Source organism: Thermobia domestica, chromosome 11, assembly GCF_964235325.1.
Source record: "Thermobia domestica chromosome 11, izTheDome1.hap1.1, whole genome shotgun sequence".
Lineage (NCBI taxonomy): Eukaryota > Metazoa > Arthropoda > Insecta > Zygentoma > Lepismatidae > Thermobia > Thermobia domestica.
The window spans coordinates 119,053,476-119,071,795 of record NC_137464.1 but is presented as its reverse complement, the minus strand read 5'-3'; the positions used below and the strand labels follow the sequence as shown (position 1 = coordinate 119,071,795).

The 18,320-nt window shown below is 34.8% G+C and overlaps 1 protein-coding gene across 4 annotated transcripts in view; it reads right to left on the bottom strand.

Annotated features, from left to right (window-relative positions):
• The window catches only part of flfl (serine/threonine-protein phosphatase 4 regulatory subunit 3 flfl), a 106,520-nt gene that overhangs the window by 78,246 nt on the left and 9,954 nt on the right, over positions 1 to 18,320 (bottom strand). For all 4 annotated transcript variants that reach the window (XM_081731072.1, XM_081731073.1, XM_081731074.1 and 1 more), the window contains exons 2-5: positions 16,332 to 16,533; positions 9,379 to 9,434; positions 7,910 to 8,008; positions 2,683 to 2,826 (exon numbers count right to left, since the gene is read on the bottom strand). In XM_081731072.1, coding sequence (XP_081587198.1) covers positions 2,683 to 2,826; positions 7,910 to 8,008; positions 9,379 to 9,434; positions 16,332 to 16,473 — 441 coding nt within the window. In that variant the 5' untranslated portion in view covers positions 16,474 to 16,533. The remainder of the gene's footprint in view (positions 1 to 2,682; positions 2,827 to 7,909; positions 8,009 to 9,378; positions 9,435 to 16,331; positions 16,534 to 18,320) is intronic.

The window sequence follows — 18,320 nt, the reverse complement described above, 5'->3', positions numbered from 1 at the left end:
ATTGTTATCGTAGATTATCCACTTTTCGTTACCTGTGATCAACTGCTTCAAAAATATCTCGAGTTCGTTATGTTCGAGCTTCGTAACGAACTTCTTTTTATACAGGGTGTCCAATATACAGTAAAAACTGTGAACTTGGCCATCTGCTTATGTTGGCCTGGTTCGTCTTGAACCTGCATTTTCCCATAAGATATTCGTTACTTATTACTCTGTAAGTTGGACACCTATCTATCTTGTAAGTTGGCCGCATTGAAGCAACGTTTACCCTATAATGATGATAATAAATTTACCTGCGTATCTTGGCCACGCAAAATATCGTCTTGTTATTTTCATTAACTTTTTCGTATTCAGATTTGAGAGGCAGATGTTCTGTATTTGTGACTAGAGACAAGAAGCATGGATTCCCACGATTTGTTCTTGGAGGTCAATGGCCAGGACACTACCCTGATAACGGGGTGGTAAAGGAAGATGTGAGTAAGAAAAAGCACGTACAGGAATTCAGGAATGGTTGTACGTATTTGTTTACCCCTTCTGTTTTGGTATAACCATTAGCTATATCGGCTCCTGTCGGAGCTTTAGTAATTCCGGAAAATTCTCAAGGTTAAATCTAACCAAGTCAATTGTCAACTACTGTCACCTGACGGCTTGTCGAAAGGTATTGGAGGTTTTGAGATATGAATTTCCTTACTATCCTTCTCAAAACATCTTTTGCTCCGAGGGAAACACTTACAGCTCATTAAGAAAAGGTAGTTAACTACAAAATTAGAATGTGCACATGTACCAAAAAGAATAAAAGAAATACGTTTAGAATGAACCACCATGAATAAATTTGTATAATAAATGATTTGCTATTTTTTCGAAAGATATCTAAAGAAAATATTTGTCACTGTCGAAAAAACAAAAAGTAATATACACTGCATATAAATTGTTCAATTTATAATTTTGCTTTTCTTACTTTCAATCTGAACAACTCAGTGTGCTACAATATCAATTTCAATAAACTGCGTACTGTGTTAATGTGTTTTCAATACGAATAATTCAGTGTATCAGACTAGAACATATATTAAACATACTGTGGTATTTTTTTTTTTTCCTAGTACTGTATATTGTTATGATTACTCAATATACATTATTTAAAAGTAGCTGTTGTGCCATTGCTTATTAAAATTTTGCAATCAAGTATTACTAGAAATCCTATTCTAAAAATACAACAATCACACTTATTTTCTGTAAGTTGGCCACTTTTTAATGGAACCTACGGCGGCCAATATAGGCAGGTTTCACTTTACAATGCAACCCGGAATTTGGGATAGTAGAATTTTTGAACCTGAAGCGATACACACATAATGGTTATACCAAAATGAAGCTTTGTTCATGCATATATTTTTAAACTAGGAAGCAACGATTGAAGTACACTAGGAACCACACAGTGTTGCCAGATGTAACTGAAGGTTTTTTTGGGGGGTGGGGGGACATGTAAATTGACTCGTAACTCATACATATGGATGTTCTGTCGTTAACTTTCAGTTTGTTTAGTTGGAGTAGCTTGTAAACTTTGGAGCAGAAGAAAGAATTTTTCATTTCCAACGATAACTAATTGGATAAGGCCTCTGTAAGGGGGAACAAGGGAAATCGTGGTTTTCATAAATTAACACGCTGAATTCGCAGCCCTGCTGATTTTCAGTGCATCAAAAGGTGTGTTAAGGATCTGTCTACATTATGGAATTCCTGAAAACAACGAAAAAGAAACTTTGAAATTATCATGATAAAACGTTTACTTACAAGCACCCGGCAACACTGCTATTCATTTCTATGGTTCTACTTAAAGCAAGAGGTATACAAGAACAATTCTCGAACTATATAAGACCTGGAAACGAACATTCTCAGTGCCATTGAGAATATTAACACTTCTACTCTTCTTAAAGTTGCTGCCAACATGGTGAAACATGTGAACAAGTGTTTGAATCAAAACAGGGGGCACTTCCAGCGTCGCTGTAGAGCTGGCAACTCGTTTCGTGATAGTAAGTTTTCCAGATCCTTACGTGAACTCAGGCCCGGACCAGAAGGGCGGAAACATTTTGATTTTTTTTTTCGAAAAAACTCCAGGTTTTCCCTGATTTTCCCGTTTCTGGTGTATAATACGTACAAGCAAGTGGTACTGTTGGAAAGGATGCGCTATTCTGAAAAACACGAGGTATGAACCATGATCCTACGATACATAGTAAGGAACCAGTAGCTGTTCAACATGAAGTTTAAAATTTACCTTAAAAGTGTAAATCTTTAAAGGGTAAAAGTGTAAATCTTTAAAGGGTTAAGGAAGTGAAAAATGCAGTCTAACTGGCCATTTCATTCAGAAGTTGAGAAAAGAAATGTGTACAGTTACACCACCTATGGAGAGAACTATACATGAATGATGGAATAATTGATGAATGAATGAGTAGGAGAATCCTATGTTCGCTGAAAAAACTCATGGACATGTCCGCCTCCATTAACCTCATTTTAAGTAACTGCTGTTGAACGGATACACACATTGTAATAGTTTGACAATAATTTCATTATTACGTATGTATTTTCAATTGCTGCTGCAGAATAAAGCTAGTGAATGTGCATGTAACTGTCGCACATGAAATGTAATTAACTCATGATTAAATCAAATATTAACATTATCAGATTAACACATACCTCACTAATTTCTTCCAATCGACTGATTTCGCATGGTGGAAATTCGATAGGTGGGGTCACATCGGACATATCATCAAAGCGTTCATCTTCGGATTCTTCAACGATATCCTGGGTGATATCCACTGATGGGTCTTTTCCTTGTACCTATAACAGGTTTCTATCAATACTTCTTTCATATTAATTATACATATCAAAATAAATGCAGACCCTTAGGTTCTTCTGCCTTAATAGCAATTTAATAATGATTAATAATATTCTGGAAGTTTCCTAATATGTCATACGTGCACATAAGTAACAGTTTAAATATCTTGAATGTATGAACATATCTTCGCGTCGTACCTTGAATGAATACCTTCTTATCCAAGGTATCGTAAATTTACCTCTAGTAAAATTTGAACGAAGTGGAGCAAACAAACTTCTTAAACAGCCATGTCTTCTAAAATCAATTTTCCCTGACTTTTCACATGTTTCCTAAACACTTTCCTGCTGTTTTACCAAATCATAGAGCAACAAAAATTATATCAATATACATTAATTCAACCTCAACTTAAGTAGGGTCACACTACAACCCGTAATAATCAAAGGCATCTATCATGAATTTAGCGCATTACTCTTTCTTTCTTCTGAGTAGTAACATTTTTTAAAAATTTCCTTCGAAGAAATAAATTTTTTTCGTTCCACACGAAAAAATCATGAAAACTGTATTAACATCACAAATGTATACTTCGATGTCACTTTTTAACTAATTAACTAATATTTTTGAACTATTACAATTTACTCCAAAAATGAATGAATTAAAATAATAATAGGGATTAACCATTCAACTCCGAAAATAAAATATGCTTGTTATTTTATTTTTGGCATCTGTCTATGTGTATGTTATTCTAGTTCTTAACATGAAATCATAAATCATCAAACTGTGTGCAATAAAACAAAAATATGATATATATTAATATAGCTGTAAAAAATTAAATAAGTAAAACTTTACTGTATATATTTGTGTGTGGGAGTCGGAATGGAGGGTCACTATTGTTATCTATGTTTCCTTTCCAGGGACCTTTACGCGATGATTACGGGAATAATGAAAGACAGCAGAAAAAAACCTTCTAGAGCTCAAGTTTGAGACAATCAAAACTTTATTAAGAATAATACCTTATATACTTGAATTTAAAATGTAAATTTCTGTAGTAGTAACTATAATTGATGATAAATCTTATCAAAAGGGAATTTTCTGATATTAGCACACTGCTCAAGAAATTGCCTTCATATCGTCTTTGTTTCAGTAAGTATATATAATTCTTGTTTGTCACCAGGCAAACCGGCACAAAAAAATGGACATGTTTATTAATCTGCTACCGCTACACTATAGGCTTATATATATATATATATATAACTAACTAACTCTATGGCCTATGGAACCCGGAGGTTCAGTGCCGCGTTCACAAAAGCTCTCCACTGACTTCTATCCTTAGCTAATTGGATCCAGTTTCTACTTTGTATTCCAATCTCTGCGAGATCCATCTTAATATTATCCTCCCATCTGCGCCTAGGTCTTCCTAATGGTCGTTTTCCTATGGGTCTACCAGTCAAGACTTTGAAAGCGTCTCTACTTTCTTCCATTCTAGCTACATGACCTGCCCACCTAAGCCTCCTAGACTTGACGACCCTAACAATGTTGGGTAAACCGTATAAACTATGTAGTTCCTCGTTATGAAGCTTCCGCCATTCCCCATTCTCGTTCCTCTTGGGTCCGAATATTCTTCTCAGGATCCTGTTCTCAAATACTTTCAGTCTATGTTCTTCCCTCAGAGTAAGCGACCATGTTTCGCAACCATACAGAACAACAGGCATGATTATCGTTTTATATATTTTAAGCTTCAAATTCCTCGACAGAATTCGCGACGACAAGAGATTTTGAACCGAATAGTAACACGAATTCCCTGCTTTTAGTCGACATTTAATTTCTTCGTGAATATGATTTTCGTCTGTTAATATTGATCCTAAATATTTGAAAGTATCCACTTTATCAAAAGTATTATTTAATATTTTAACGCCTCCACAATTTGCCGTATTACGGTCCCGACGCACTTCCATGTATTTAGTTTTCTCTGCATTTACTTCTAAACCCATGTCCCTGCAAGCGTTTAATAATATCTCTGCATTTATTTCTACTGTTCTCCTATCATCCCCTATTAAATTTACATCATCAGCATATGCCATAACCTGGTGAATGCCGTTCAACTCTAGGCCCTGGTTGCTATCTTTGATTTTCCTTATGGCGTATTCCAGCACAAAGTTAAATAATAATGGCGACAACGCATCTCCTTGTTTCAGGCCATTTTCGACGTGGAAGCTCGTGGACAAAAATTTTCCTACCCGGACTTTACTTTGGGATTCACTTAAACATATCTTAATTAATCTAATTAGCTTTCTCGGTATTCCAAGCTCTGTAAGAACGTTGTATAATGTTTCTCTCCTAACCGAGTCGTAAGCCTTTCTAAAATCAATAAATAGTTGATGTACCGGGGTATTGTATTCCCACTTCTTTTCGAGTATTTGGCGAATGGTAAATATTTGGTCGATAGTTGATCGATTTCGTCTAAATCCGCACTGATAATCTCCAATAATTTCATCTGCGTATGGGGTCAATCTTGCTAACAGAATATTTGAAAGGATTTTATAGGATGTTGACAGAAGAGAAATGCCTCGATAATTATTACAGTCAGTTTTGTCGCCTTTCTTGTGAATTGGAACAATGATTGACTCTTTCCACTCTTGTGGCAATTCTTCCTTGTTCCAGATAAGGAGAATGAGTTTGTGTATCTTGTTCCACAATTTTTCGCCTCCAGCTAAAATTAACTCAGCCGGAATTTCATCTACACCCGGAGATTTGTGTTTCTTTAATTTCTTTATAGCGGCTTCCACTTCTATTCGATTGGGTTCTGGAATATACGGTTCTGCGGTGTGTATCTCCTTTTCTCCACACACATTAGTTTTTGGCTGCGTGTTCAGCAAATCGTCAAAGAAATCTTTCCATCTATTTAAGAGGCTATCCGTATCAGTGAGAACTGTTCCGTCCGATTTCTTTAATATATAAGCACGAGGTTGATAGCCTTTCTTAAATTCGCTGATCCCCTTATACATGTCCCGAATATTTTTATTTTTACTATTATCTTCAAGTTCCTTAATTTTAGCTTTCAAAAAATCCCGTTTCTTTGTTCTAAAAGTTTTGGAAGTTTCCCGTCTGATATCTGCGAAATTTTGTGTAGTTATTTCATTCGAATTTTGTAGCCACCGTAATTTTGCCTGTTTTCTCTTCTCTACTAGTTTAATGCATTCTTGGTCGAACCATGGTTTGTTCCTACGTATTTCCGCGTGTCCCAGTTTTTCTATTGCTGAACTTTTAATGCTATCTCTAATTTCAATCCACGTATCCTCAACACTAGTGCACTCCGAGTCTTCTAAAACCGCGAATCTATTCGAAACTTCAATCTGGTATTCCTCTCTTACCTGGCTCTCTTCTAATTTCTTTAAATTAAATCTCTCCGTTTTCGAACATTGAGTATTACCTTTATTCAACGATAATCTCTCCCGTATTATCGCTGCTACCAGGTAGTGATCAGTGTCACAATCAGCCCCTCTAAACGACCGGACGTCAATTATGCTAGATTGTCTTCTTCTATCTACTAAAACGTGATCAATTTGATTATGTGTTTTTCCGTCTGGTGATGTCCAAGTGTATTTATGAACGTCGCGATGTGGGAATTTTGTACTCTTCACGATTAGGTTTTTGGATGTTGCAAAGTTCACGAGTCTAACACCGTTGTCATTACTTTCCTTATGCAAACTTTCGTTCCCTATAATCGGTTTGAAAATATCCTCTCGTCCTACCTTCGCATTGAAATCCCCTAATAGAATCTTCATATGGTATCGCGGGAGTTGGTCAAATATCCGTTCCACTTCTTCGTAAAAACTATCTTTTATATCGTCACCCTTATCTTCAGTTGGAGCATGTACATTTAAAACAATAATATCACACCACCGTCCCTTAAGAGTAATAAAAGAAAGTCTGTCAGTAACAAATTCAACCCGTTTAATTGCTGGTAATATTCGTTTGTGAACGAAAAACCCTGTTCCTAACTGGTGATTTTTATTTCCTTCCCCGTAAAAGAACGTAAAATTTCCGGAATTCTCAGATCCATTTCCTTCCCACCTAACTTCCTGAACTCCTACTAAGTCCATCCTGTATTTCTCTAACTCCCTCGTTACAGATTTTAACGCGCCTGCCCTATAAAGACTTCTAATATTCCATGTTCCAAATCTCATGTCCATTTTCTTTTGCTGATGTCGTGCCAAGTTATCAGTCCTTGTCCGAGGCTTTTGTGAATGTTTCTGAACAAGTACCTTTTTTTACAGGATGAGGGTGTTAGCCTTACCCAAACCCCCAAGCTGGAGGACCACTCCTAGTCGTCTGTCCGCGACTGCTTATTCAGTATATTCGCAGCTAACCTCTATATCTAGAGGCCTTCTCCTCGATCCGCAACCTGAGGACGCGCCATGCCGTGGTGACAGGAACCCACGTTATATATATATATATATATATATATATATATATATATATATATATATATATATATATATATAATCATAAACATATACTCATACAAGTACTATACAGTCGTATCAGTAGATGTGTTATATAAACGAACTACATAAGACTTCATATTACAGCTGTGTTTCCATTGTTGCTGTTCATAACACGTACACTGCTAGCTGTGCGGGTTCGGTTCAAACATACTTGAAATTTTTTCTTCTAAATCTTTCAAACAGTTTCACAGAAGTAAACAATAGTAATAAAATATGATCAACCCGCAAACCGGATATATATTAGTAATATGTTATCTTTACAACGGGATTTCGACATCCTCCGAAGGTATTCGAGTAGTTCTAACTTTAGGACCAGCTTTCTCAGTGGAATATAGATACTGAGGAAGTTCATGACAAGTTCAGAGAAACGATCGTCGGTTCTAAAATTATACTTCGCCAAATTTGAGAAATCTAATTTTTGTTGACAACAATTTCAAATACAATCGTCAATTTCTTGAGAAACTCCGACCGACGGAAAATGCATAGTAAGAATGAAACTCGCACTCGTCATACGAGTTAACATAACGCAAGTTTTTATCTACGCAGAATTCGATTTATAGTTAAAGAACATCTTTCTTACCTGACAAATTTTCTCCCAGATTTCATCACAACCAGCTTTCTCTTGAAAACTAAGCGCCAAATCAAAATTGTCTCCTTCCGACCAAACTATCAAAGTGTCCTACAAAAACAAGAACATATTTTTCTGTAAGAATAAATTTCTATTGTTTTTATTTTTTTTATCGAACAAAAGATAATCCTCCTAAGGAAAATAAGCTAGTTCTCTAGCTGTGGCAAACATCAATGTAAACGTCCGAATAATGGCCCAAATTTAGATGCTCACAACACAAACTAAAATTTCACTCTTCTTAGTTTATGCTGAAATTCGTGTATATTTGCAATTACTGTTTAACTATAGTACTTATCTATATAACTTGCGTTAATGCAATGAAGATAGTGCAATGAAGATAACATCTACGGTGAAAAATATATAAAGCACAAACTTCAGCTTTTTCAATTCATGAAGATTGGCCAAGAAGGCACATATTCAGTTATTTTATTTTCAACCTGCTACTTTCCAAGTGTCTCGTTCTTTTTATTAATTTCTACACAAAATTGTATTTTATTTATTTTTTAATATTTAAATTACTGTTGTTTTGTTTGTTGAAATTTAGCGCCCCTTTTCAGCACCACGGCAATATGGGACGTGGATCTACTACTTGTGGTCGAATCCGAACCCCTGTAATGTTTGTTACTGACTTTAAGGCTTCAAATGTAGTTATGTTTTTCTCATAGATTAATTTTCAAGACTTCTAGTTTCTTAAAGTCCTTGAATAAAGAAATGGGATATTTCTCTGAAAATATTTAATTAGATCCATTAAGTTTCTAAGGCACTGTTACGATGCTACGGAATGCAAGATTTATTGTGCTGAAAATTACGATACATTCTACGTAACATGGTTAATACGTAGAATAATTTAGAACTGACGACGCAGTCCTCAACTCGATAACATCAAATCGTGCCATGTACCATGAACGCGAAAAGCCTTTCTTGTGTGTAAAATAAAATAATTATATTTTTTTTTTAAATGTCTATTTAACAAATGGGTACTTGAAAGTCACATTTCGATATTTACGTATGGAAGGAAACAAGTCATCAAAAATTGTTTTAGCAGTTAAATGTTTACAATGAAGTAATCTTTAACATATAGAAGGAACATTTTCTCATCTGTATTGAATGACTTCCCGGCCAAACCAGAAAAATAAAATGGTTATATTAAAAAGAAAATTCTAGTTATTTAAAATATCACAGCGTAAGACTGAAGATCTAAATTTACATTTTATATAGATGTTTGAAGTAAAAAATATACGATACTGAAGCAATAGGGTAGGCTCTTCTATAAACAAGGATCTACTTTTCAGTTGGTCAAGGTTAAATTTTAAGAATAATTTGTAAAGAAAATAAATGTCATACGTATTGTGATGCTAATTACTCGTAATGCTAATTATAAAATAATTTGGTCTGAAAAATCTACACAGTTAATTTCTTACCTGTTGCTTCTGATAAGCTGTGTCGGGTTGGATTTTTGACTCCAGCAAAAGAGACCCTAAAAAAACAGAAATGATACTTAAGAGTGGGAGTAAAATAATGAAATCTGCGTACAGTAGACTATCTATTTGTTTACTGTGACTATTTGTTTACTACGAGTTTAAGATCCTGCTTAACCACAATTTTACACGAAAATAACAGCTATTATACTTCCATTTATACTGAAGTGAATCCTTTCATCTATTCGAGATTAAATAGTTTAGAAGAAATCTTTGCAAAACGATGTTTTCAAATTGCATATATTCCAAAAAACGTATCAAAAGCTCTCCTATTAAGTGCGACGATTTACTACAACAGTAAAAGCAGACTTTTGAGGGATGGTTTTGCTTCAATACGTAACAGCAATCAGAGCTTAGATACTGAAGTTGATACAACCGTGACAGGAAAAAGGAAATTTCAGAAATTTTGCAATTGAACTAGTTTTATGACGAATAATTTACAATAGATTGCCTGACCTACAGAATCAACTGCATAGCCTATATATTAGCCAAATTAATAGTAATAGGAACAATTACGCATTGTTATCTTACTATAAAGTACATTAGTAATATACAACAACAATTAATTTGTATTATGCCTTAATATTTAACATGATAATATTTATTTCGATAGCTCTTACTCTCTTCATAGATCACATTTAGAAAAACAGAGCATCTAGTAGAATGAATTTTAATATACTGCAGTATTAGAAAAGGGAAAAGTGTGACCGATGGAAACAGTGAGTCTCGTCATCTTAATATTACGGAATAATACTTTCTTATGTTAACAAAATGTACCATATACTTTCTTTACTACACTAATGATATTTTGTTGGAACAACGCCTTTAAATGCTATCGAAGTTCTAGTTTCAATTAACGCAATTACCTACATAAATATTTTCCAAAGACTGCATACAACTTTAACAGTGACTTCACAATTAAACTCATTATCCGCAGAAAAACTATTGAGAATAAATATTACATATACAGTACGAGGTCATTCCACGTCAATTCAACCAAAATTTGGGGAAATTTAACCCACCTCAAATTTGGATGAAATTTGGTAGTGCTATAAAACTTTTTATGCTGATTACAATTGTGTAAATTTTATTGCAATAGCATCAGTGGTTCAGAAGTTATTGCATTTCAAAAAGTCGCCTCACGATATTTCCCCGTTTTGAAAGAACACTAAAACAATCATATTTCGGTTTCCGTTAATGCCAGAAACATGATTCTTTTTTTATTCAGATTGTCTTTAAGTTGTTTACCATTAAAAGCATGAAAACTTTCCTAAGAGCTGATAGAAAGTTCATAAAAGCATTTGGAAGGTAACATTTTGAGAAAAAACTAGAACGCCATTTTGTAAACTTCAAAAATTTATTTCTCAAAATCCCCATCATGGATTTCAATGAATTTGCTTTTGTTTGAAGGCTTATTACATCTAGTTTCACATATACAAAAATTGTGATGGACCATCCAAGCACTGAGGAGATATCCCAGTCAGTGTAGCCAACTGATTGCGAAATGAACATTTTTCAATAACTTCCATACGATTTAACATATCCACCCCAACATTGGTATAAGTACTCTTCGGTATCCTAGAAACACGTCTGTGAGCATTACCACTCCTCCCAAGCAACCCATTGTCAGGGTTGCCTGTCAGCGTTAGATGTATCTGTGCCACATTTTGCAGTAACCTTATTACATCTATTTTCACTATACAAAAATTGTGATGGGCCATCCAAGTATTGAGGAAATATCCCAGTCAGTGTTGTCAACTGATTGAGAAAAACTTTCCAATAACTTCCATACCCCCTCCCAAAAAAATGTTGGTAATAGTACTCTTCGGTATCCTGCAAATACGTCTGTAAGCATTACCACTCCTCGCAAGCAACCCAGTTATCAGGGTTGCCTCTCACAGCGTTAGACGTATCTGTGCTACATTTTGCAGTAACCTTATTACATGTATTTTCACTATACAGAAATTGTGATGGGCCATCCAAGCACGGAGGAGAAATAGAGAGTTTCGAAAATCTATAGGTAAGGGAAAAAATACAATAATCTGAACACTAAATGGGCATTAGCATTTTTAAATATTAATCAGAATAAGTACCAAAGAAGCAAATATAATAAAGCTTGATAGTATTATAGGTCTACATGTTATGGCACATAAAATAAATATTCGGTTTTGCTGTAATTAGATATTAATATCAGGTGCTTTTTGTAAACGTTTCCCCACATTGAAGCAACTACTTTTAGAGACTTTGGGGATAACTGGTATGTTCTTCCAGTAGCAGTTGTTATATCCACTTTACATAAGATGTGAGTAAACAAAACACAAAAGGAATCATTTTCAGCCCAATAAAATTAGGGACCATGGGGAAGTAGGAAATTTACTGATGCATCACCAATCACTAACTAAAATCTTTTTTTTTTTTTTTTTTTCAAAGCAATGCATTGCACATGAATAGTTTCTGCTCTCAGAAATCTTTGTTGAAGTGTGGCACCAGCAACAGCCATTTCTTCTTTATACACAAAGAAAAACATGGTGCTAATGATGTTTTCTCCACAGAAATGAAACATAAGGGCACATGTATTTATTGGATTAGACAATGGTCTCTGAAGGCTTGCTTTTGTCACAACCCGGTTAAAATCCCCACCAATTCCATCGCATGGGGACTTTCCAACGCTGGTAGCAAAAAAAGACCATTTTGCCACCATGCCATGGAAATCACTTGCGTGGATGTAAAGATTTAAGAAAGAAGCTTTGCAGTTTTTATATTGGGCTCCACACCCATCAGTGAAATATTCTACTTTTGTTACGCGAGGAAAATTTTTTTTTTAAATCATTACCAGTTTCTGTGTTTGAAAGACTGTTGGTACGTCATGTTCCATATTATCTGAAAGAATGCAGTAACTTCTGTGTTGAATAGTCATAATTAGTTGGGGAATCACATTGAGATACAGTAGTTCCCTTAATTCTAACAATAACTATACTACATTAGAACAGCAGTATAAGACATTACTTGTTATAGATAAACTAGCTGATATGCCCTCCGTTATGCGGGATAAGCAATATTTGGAAGATCTTCAAATACATTCACTAACTCTGACTTTCGGAAAGATTTAAAGCGTTGAACCATGTAGCATTTTTTTCGTGTCATGGACATTTTCAAAGAGAGAGAGAAAAAAAACGAATTTCGCTATTGTTTGGAAATGATAGCAGAGTGAATATACAAAATTGGTACGGTAGATCAGTAATTAGGGGCATTTGGTCCACACGATTCCGTATATTTGTAATGTCGCACGTAATAATGCAAAGTGTGGGCACAGATACGTCTAACGCTGTGAGAGGCAACCCTGATAACTGGGTTGCTTGCGAGGAGTGGTAATGCTTACAGACGTATTTGCAGGATACCGAAAAGTACTATTACCAACATTTTTTTGGGAGGGGGTATGGAAGTTATTGGAAAGTTTTTCTCAATCAGTTGACAACACTGACTGGGATATTTCCTCAATACTTGGATGGCCCATCACAATTTTTGTATAGTGAAAATAGATGTAATAAGGTTACTGCAAAATGTGGCACAGATACATCTAACGCTGACAGGCAACCCTGACAATGGGTTGCTTGGGAGGAGTGGTAATGCTCACAGACGTGTTTCTAGGATACCGAAGAGTACTTATACCAATTTTGGGGTGGATATGTTAAATCGTATGGAAGTTATTGGAAAATGTTCATTTCACAATCAGTTGGCTACAGTGACTGGGATATCTCCTCAGTGCTTGGATGGCCCATCACAATTTTTGTATATGTGAAACTAGATGTAATAAGCCTTCAAACAAAAGCAAATTCATTGAAATCCATGATGGGGATTTTGAGAAATAAAGGTTTGAAGTTTACAAAATGGCTTTCTATACATTGTTCGGCGTAAACTCTAAACTGCGATAAACAAAGCCACATGAAACTAAATCATGCTGATTTGCTGTCGTCCTACCGGCGCTTGTACTCTTCCGCAAAATAGTTCATGTGATTGCATTATTACTTTTACTATGAAGCTTTATATAAAACTGCTATATTATTATAAATGACAAACATATAATACGGGTTATCCAAAATTACTGCAATCGAGTGTGGTTAATGAAATAATAGAAATAAACACTAAGCATGCGCAGTAATTATGGCGCCAACTCAACTGTGGACGGGTGTTCTGCTTTTAAAGTCTGAAAGATGGCTGTAATGAATCCCGGTTCCGCGAGTGTTGTGGTGAAACACCAACAAGGCAAACCTCACTAAGCAACAATTGTTTATGAGCAAAATTCAAATACTTTTTTTTTTTTTTTTTAAATCTTTCGAGTTTCTTTTCTTTCTTTTCTGCTGCTGCTGTAAGTATCTGGACAACACGAGACAGTATTGTCAAAATGCACGTGTATAATTTGCTCCTCCCCGTGGGGAGTGGGAGTGATACATCACTAGCTAATCGTATTTGTGACAAGCGGAAGGATACAAATATTTTGTTTATCGGAATTTAGAGCTTACGCTGAACAATGTTTAGTTCTTTCTTTCTTAAAATGTTACCTTTCAAATGACTATAAATTTTCTATCAGCTCTAAGGAAAGTTTTCATGCTTTTAATGGTAAACAACTTAAAGACAATCTGAATAAAGAAAGAATATGTTTCTGGCATTAATAGAAACCGAAATATGATTGTTTTAGTGTTCTTTCAAAACGGGGAAATATCGTGTGGCGACTGTTAAAAGTGGATTTTCTTCTCATTTTTGAAATGCAATAACTACTGAACCACTAATGCTATTGCAATAAAATTTACACATTTGTAATCAGCATAAAAAGTTTTATAACACTACCAAATTTTATCTAAATCTGAGATAGTGGGTTAAAAGCCTTTGTTGAACTGACGTGGAATGGCCCTACAGTAATTAGGAAATGAGACTCATTTTTGCTGCATTATTAGTTTTGGCATAGAAGTTTTTCATAGTGATGAATCTTGAAGTGTCTCGTCTTGGTAATACATGCAGAAATTTCCAGCTAGGACGTCAAAAGTGTGGCACGTGATGTGGCTAATTACAAATTAGTGTTATGATACCTCGTCACAACTTAAATAATGAAATAAAATATAAATATCAAGTTCGCTTATGAAAACTCCAATATCTGATACATTGAAAAGGGTTTATGGGGACAATTGTCTTTCTCATTGCCTTGCCGTGTATTAAAATGGAATAAGAAGTTCAACGCTGGAAGGGTATCTGTGGAAGATGACGTTCTGATCCAAGATCTGTCAAAATAAGTGAAATGATTGAGAACATTTGAAATGATTAATAAAGTTCTGTATATCATTTTAATTAACTGAAATGCAAGTCTAACATATCAGACCTCGTGGGTATGAATAAGGAAACTGTTCACCAAATAATACGCAGGATTTTAAAAAACGGAAGCTGTGTGTACGTTTCCTGTCTCAATCTTAACAGAGGACAAGAACCTGAAAAGATTGCATCACTCCCAGAAACTGACGGCCGCTTCTGAAAGTGAGCAAAAATTTCTTCCAGAATATCACTGCAGAGAAGGAAACATGGGTTTTCCTTTTTTTTTTTTTTTTTTTTTTAAATACAGCAAAGAAACACCAGCAATTTGTATCCAGCGACCAAACCATCACTGTAGCCTTTTATGTGAAATTTCTGAAACATCTACTGTAACGAATCACACATGTGAGTCTGAATTATCGGAGTGGCCGGAAGATGCTGCATGGCTCAAAGGAGTGTGTGTAACCACATCTTACTCTCCAGAACTGTCACTCCGTGATTACTTTCTTTTCCCCAAATTAAAATTACCATTGAAAGGTATTTTTGATGACGTTTTCACCATCCAGATAACAGTAACAAGAAGACCTTGAACACCTTTGTCGTCCAAAGCTGAGTGAAGACAAAAAGAAGATTCCTATTTCAATAAACCAAAATATGTTGATTCCACTTTTTAATCATTTATTTTTAACAGACCCAGTCTAGTTTCTTAATTGCTACATCGAGTATGTTCATTAATTACCATACACTGTATATATTCGTTAATTAGGGCAAAGCTGACATTAATAAAAGAATTCTACTGATTCAGAATGCTGTGTTCCTTGAAGAAATAGCTCATTCAACCATACATACGGACAGATACAGGATACTTCATTATACTGAAAATCAAATACTTCATTATACTGAAAACCAAACTGACCGTATTTGGTAAATCTTTGTTTCATTTTACCCTACTGAAACTAATGGGTATTCGTATCAAATACAGATGACGTTACCTTTGAAATAACCGTCACATTAAATTAACTGACAAGAAAATATCGAATTTTTAAGGGAAAACTATTTTCTTTATCTCTTAGCCAATATCAGGGTTATGAAAGTGGGAGTACTATGGGAGGGCGGTCACCTACTATTTGCGAACTCCAAACTACACCACAACTTGAAATCAATGAAGCTGGCGGATACACAAGATCACCTATCACAGAACAGTCACTCCACCACAGTACGTCGCTTCCAGATCTGGCTGGATTACAGAACAATCGATCCCGTCTTGACATATTTTCTGAAAAACTACTGACAAATTTAACATACGATAGTTTACTATGCTGCAAACCAGCTTATCACACATTTTCTTCTTCCAAACTACCGGAGAAAAGAGTGAAAGAAAAAAGAAACTACAACGGATTACATCTGCAATTTACCCACTAACATACACAATACTGGCAATACCGTATGGTGTATCGGTAACTAGAATACAATAAACTTTATTTTAATCGATGGTATCATACACCTTCAATTTTCCTATTTTATGTATTTCTGAAAAGAAAACAAGTTACGACATCATCCTCAGTTCAGAACTGTCAACCATAACTTCTAAAACTTACCATCTGACTCAGCTCTAACTAGAAGAGAAATTCCTTTCAGTCTGTCAACATAGGATGATGATACGTGGCCAGTTCCTCGATCGTCCCACTGTCTGTCAGCATTCAGGGCGTATAACTTGACACGTCTTCTTGTGTCCGTCATGGCCAAAGTCAATTGTTACTTGGCACACGCTTCTTCCCTTACATCCCTGAGCAATTTTTCCTGTAGGGAAAGAAATATATAATTATTATTAATGCTTTAGCACGTCGTGTAAAAAATTCAACTGATTCCTCTATTTTTCCATGTACTTTTATGTTATTTATAATACTTTTCAACAAAGGCAAATGTACTTCAAACATTTATTCGGTCATAATACTAACGATAAAACAATGTTGTCAGGTACACAACCATACATTTATGCAGTTTTCTTTTGCTTTAAGAACAGTAATGAACGTCATTTCTTTCGTACAAATTATAGGAATAGAAATTCTAAGTACGGATCTTAAATATTTCCTCTCTAATTATATGTAAATGGTTTTCATATTAATGGAAAATGGTTGTTGGTCTAAAATAAAAATGTATTGAAAACATCAAGCAAATTTAAATAAATCTAGCAACCGCAGGCGAACACAATACTGTTACAAGGAAAAAAAAAAACTTTTCCATATTAAATGGTTCTCGTGATTCACTTGTCTGCGTAAATAACAGAATTACAATAGAAAGCATAGAAGTGAAATGCATGAAATTCACCTGTTTGATTTTTTTCTTCTGATAGACAATCTAGTCATTTACGGGAGCCTCCTGGTCAGAAGGTATAATACTATCGTCATTTTATTCTCGAAATATTCAAATGTCTCTTCGTGTTCGAATGCGTGCTTTCTGTGCATATGGTTCTGGGCTCAATTCCCAGTGGAGGTATTTGACTAGAATACCTAACTAATCGTTCCGATCCCCTATCTAACTAACCCTTCTCCTATGGCTTGGGTGCTGAAAACGGACGCTAAATTTCAATCACCCAATCGAAATATTGAATACTCAGATACGACAGTGCAATGAATAATACGTGTGTTCCACGTGTTAATTTTCACATAGATGTATTTTTAAAAAGGAGCAGACAGGACACTATTTTTTAAATGTAATATGTTTAAAAAATGCAATCATTATCTTATTTTTCAGACTGGTTAGCATAACGGTTGCCACAAAATATTGAAAACAATTTTCCTGGCATTCACTTAAAAAATAAATAAATAAATAAATTTAAAAAAATACAAAATTTACTTCAAGAAGTTTAAGAAATAAATCAAGAAATCATGGGATGAGCCCTTTTCGCCCACTTTCAAGATGTCAAGCCAAGTGTAAAACGCCTTTGCAAAAGTAAAGTAACAAGAAAAAGGGTACTATTGTAGAAATGTAAAATCTTTTGGTAAACCTAACGTTAGAGAAATTATTCATCATTTCTGGAATAATCAATTCTTTACTAAACAGTTTATGTACCATAACGGAATTTGGCTACTGATAATGCTTGAATTTTGTAAGCTCTCTCTACTATACACATACATAATTAAGCTTACTTCTTAACTTTACCTGTCAAAAGTGATTTACTGCTACCTATTCCACGGTATATCAGAATATTACTTTATAAAAAATAGTTACGGGAATTAAAATTGGTCATTACGGAAATTAAGATCATGGGATGAAGTCAACTCCCAACAAGTTCGTGCAAACTGAGACACCAAGCGAATCCCTTCACCGGTTCGGTAATCATCTATTTAAGAGTTTACAAATGAACTATTAAGTTGTCATCATTACGGAGTGAAAAAAAAAAATCACTACCCCGCATCTTTTCGAGTTCCTGAAGTGTAATTCACGTAGAAACGGATTTTTTTTTTTTTTTTTCATCACAGAGAAATTTACAAATCGCTCTAAATAAATATTAAGTAATATAATGATACTTTACAGAGTTATATTAGGTTTCAAGGTAACTAACAAAACACCAACTTAAGTTATTT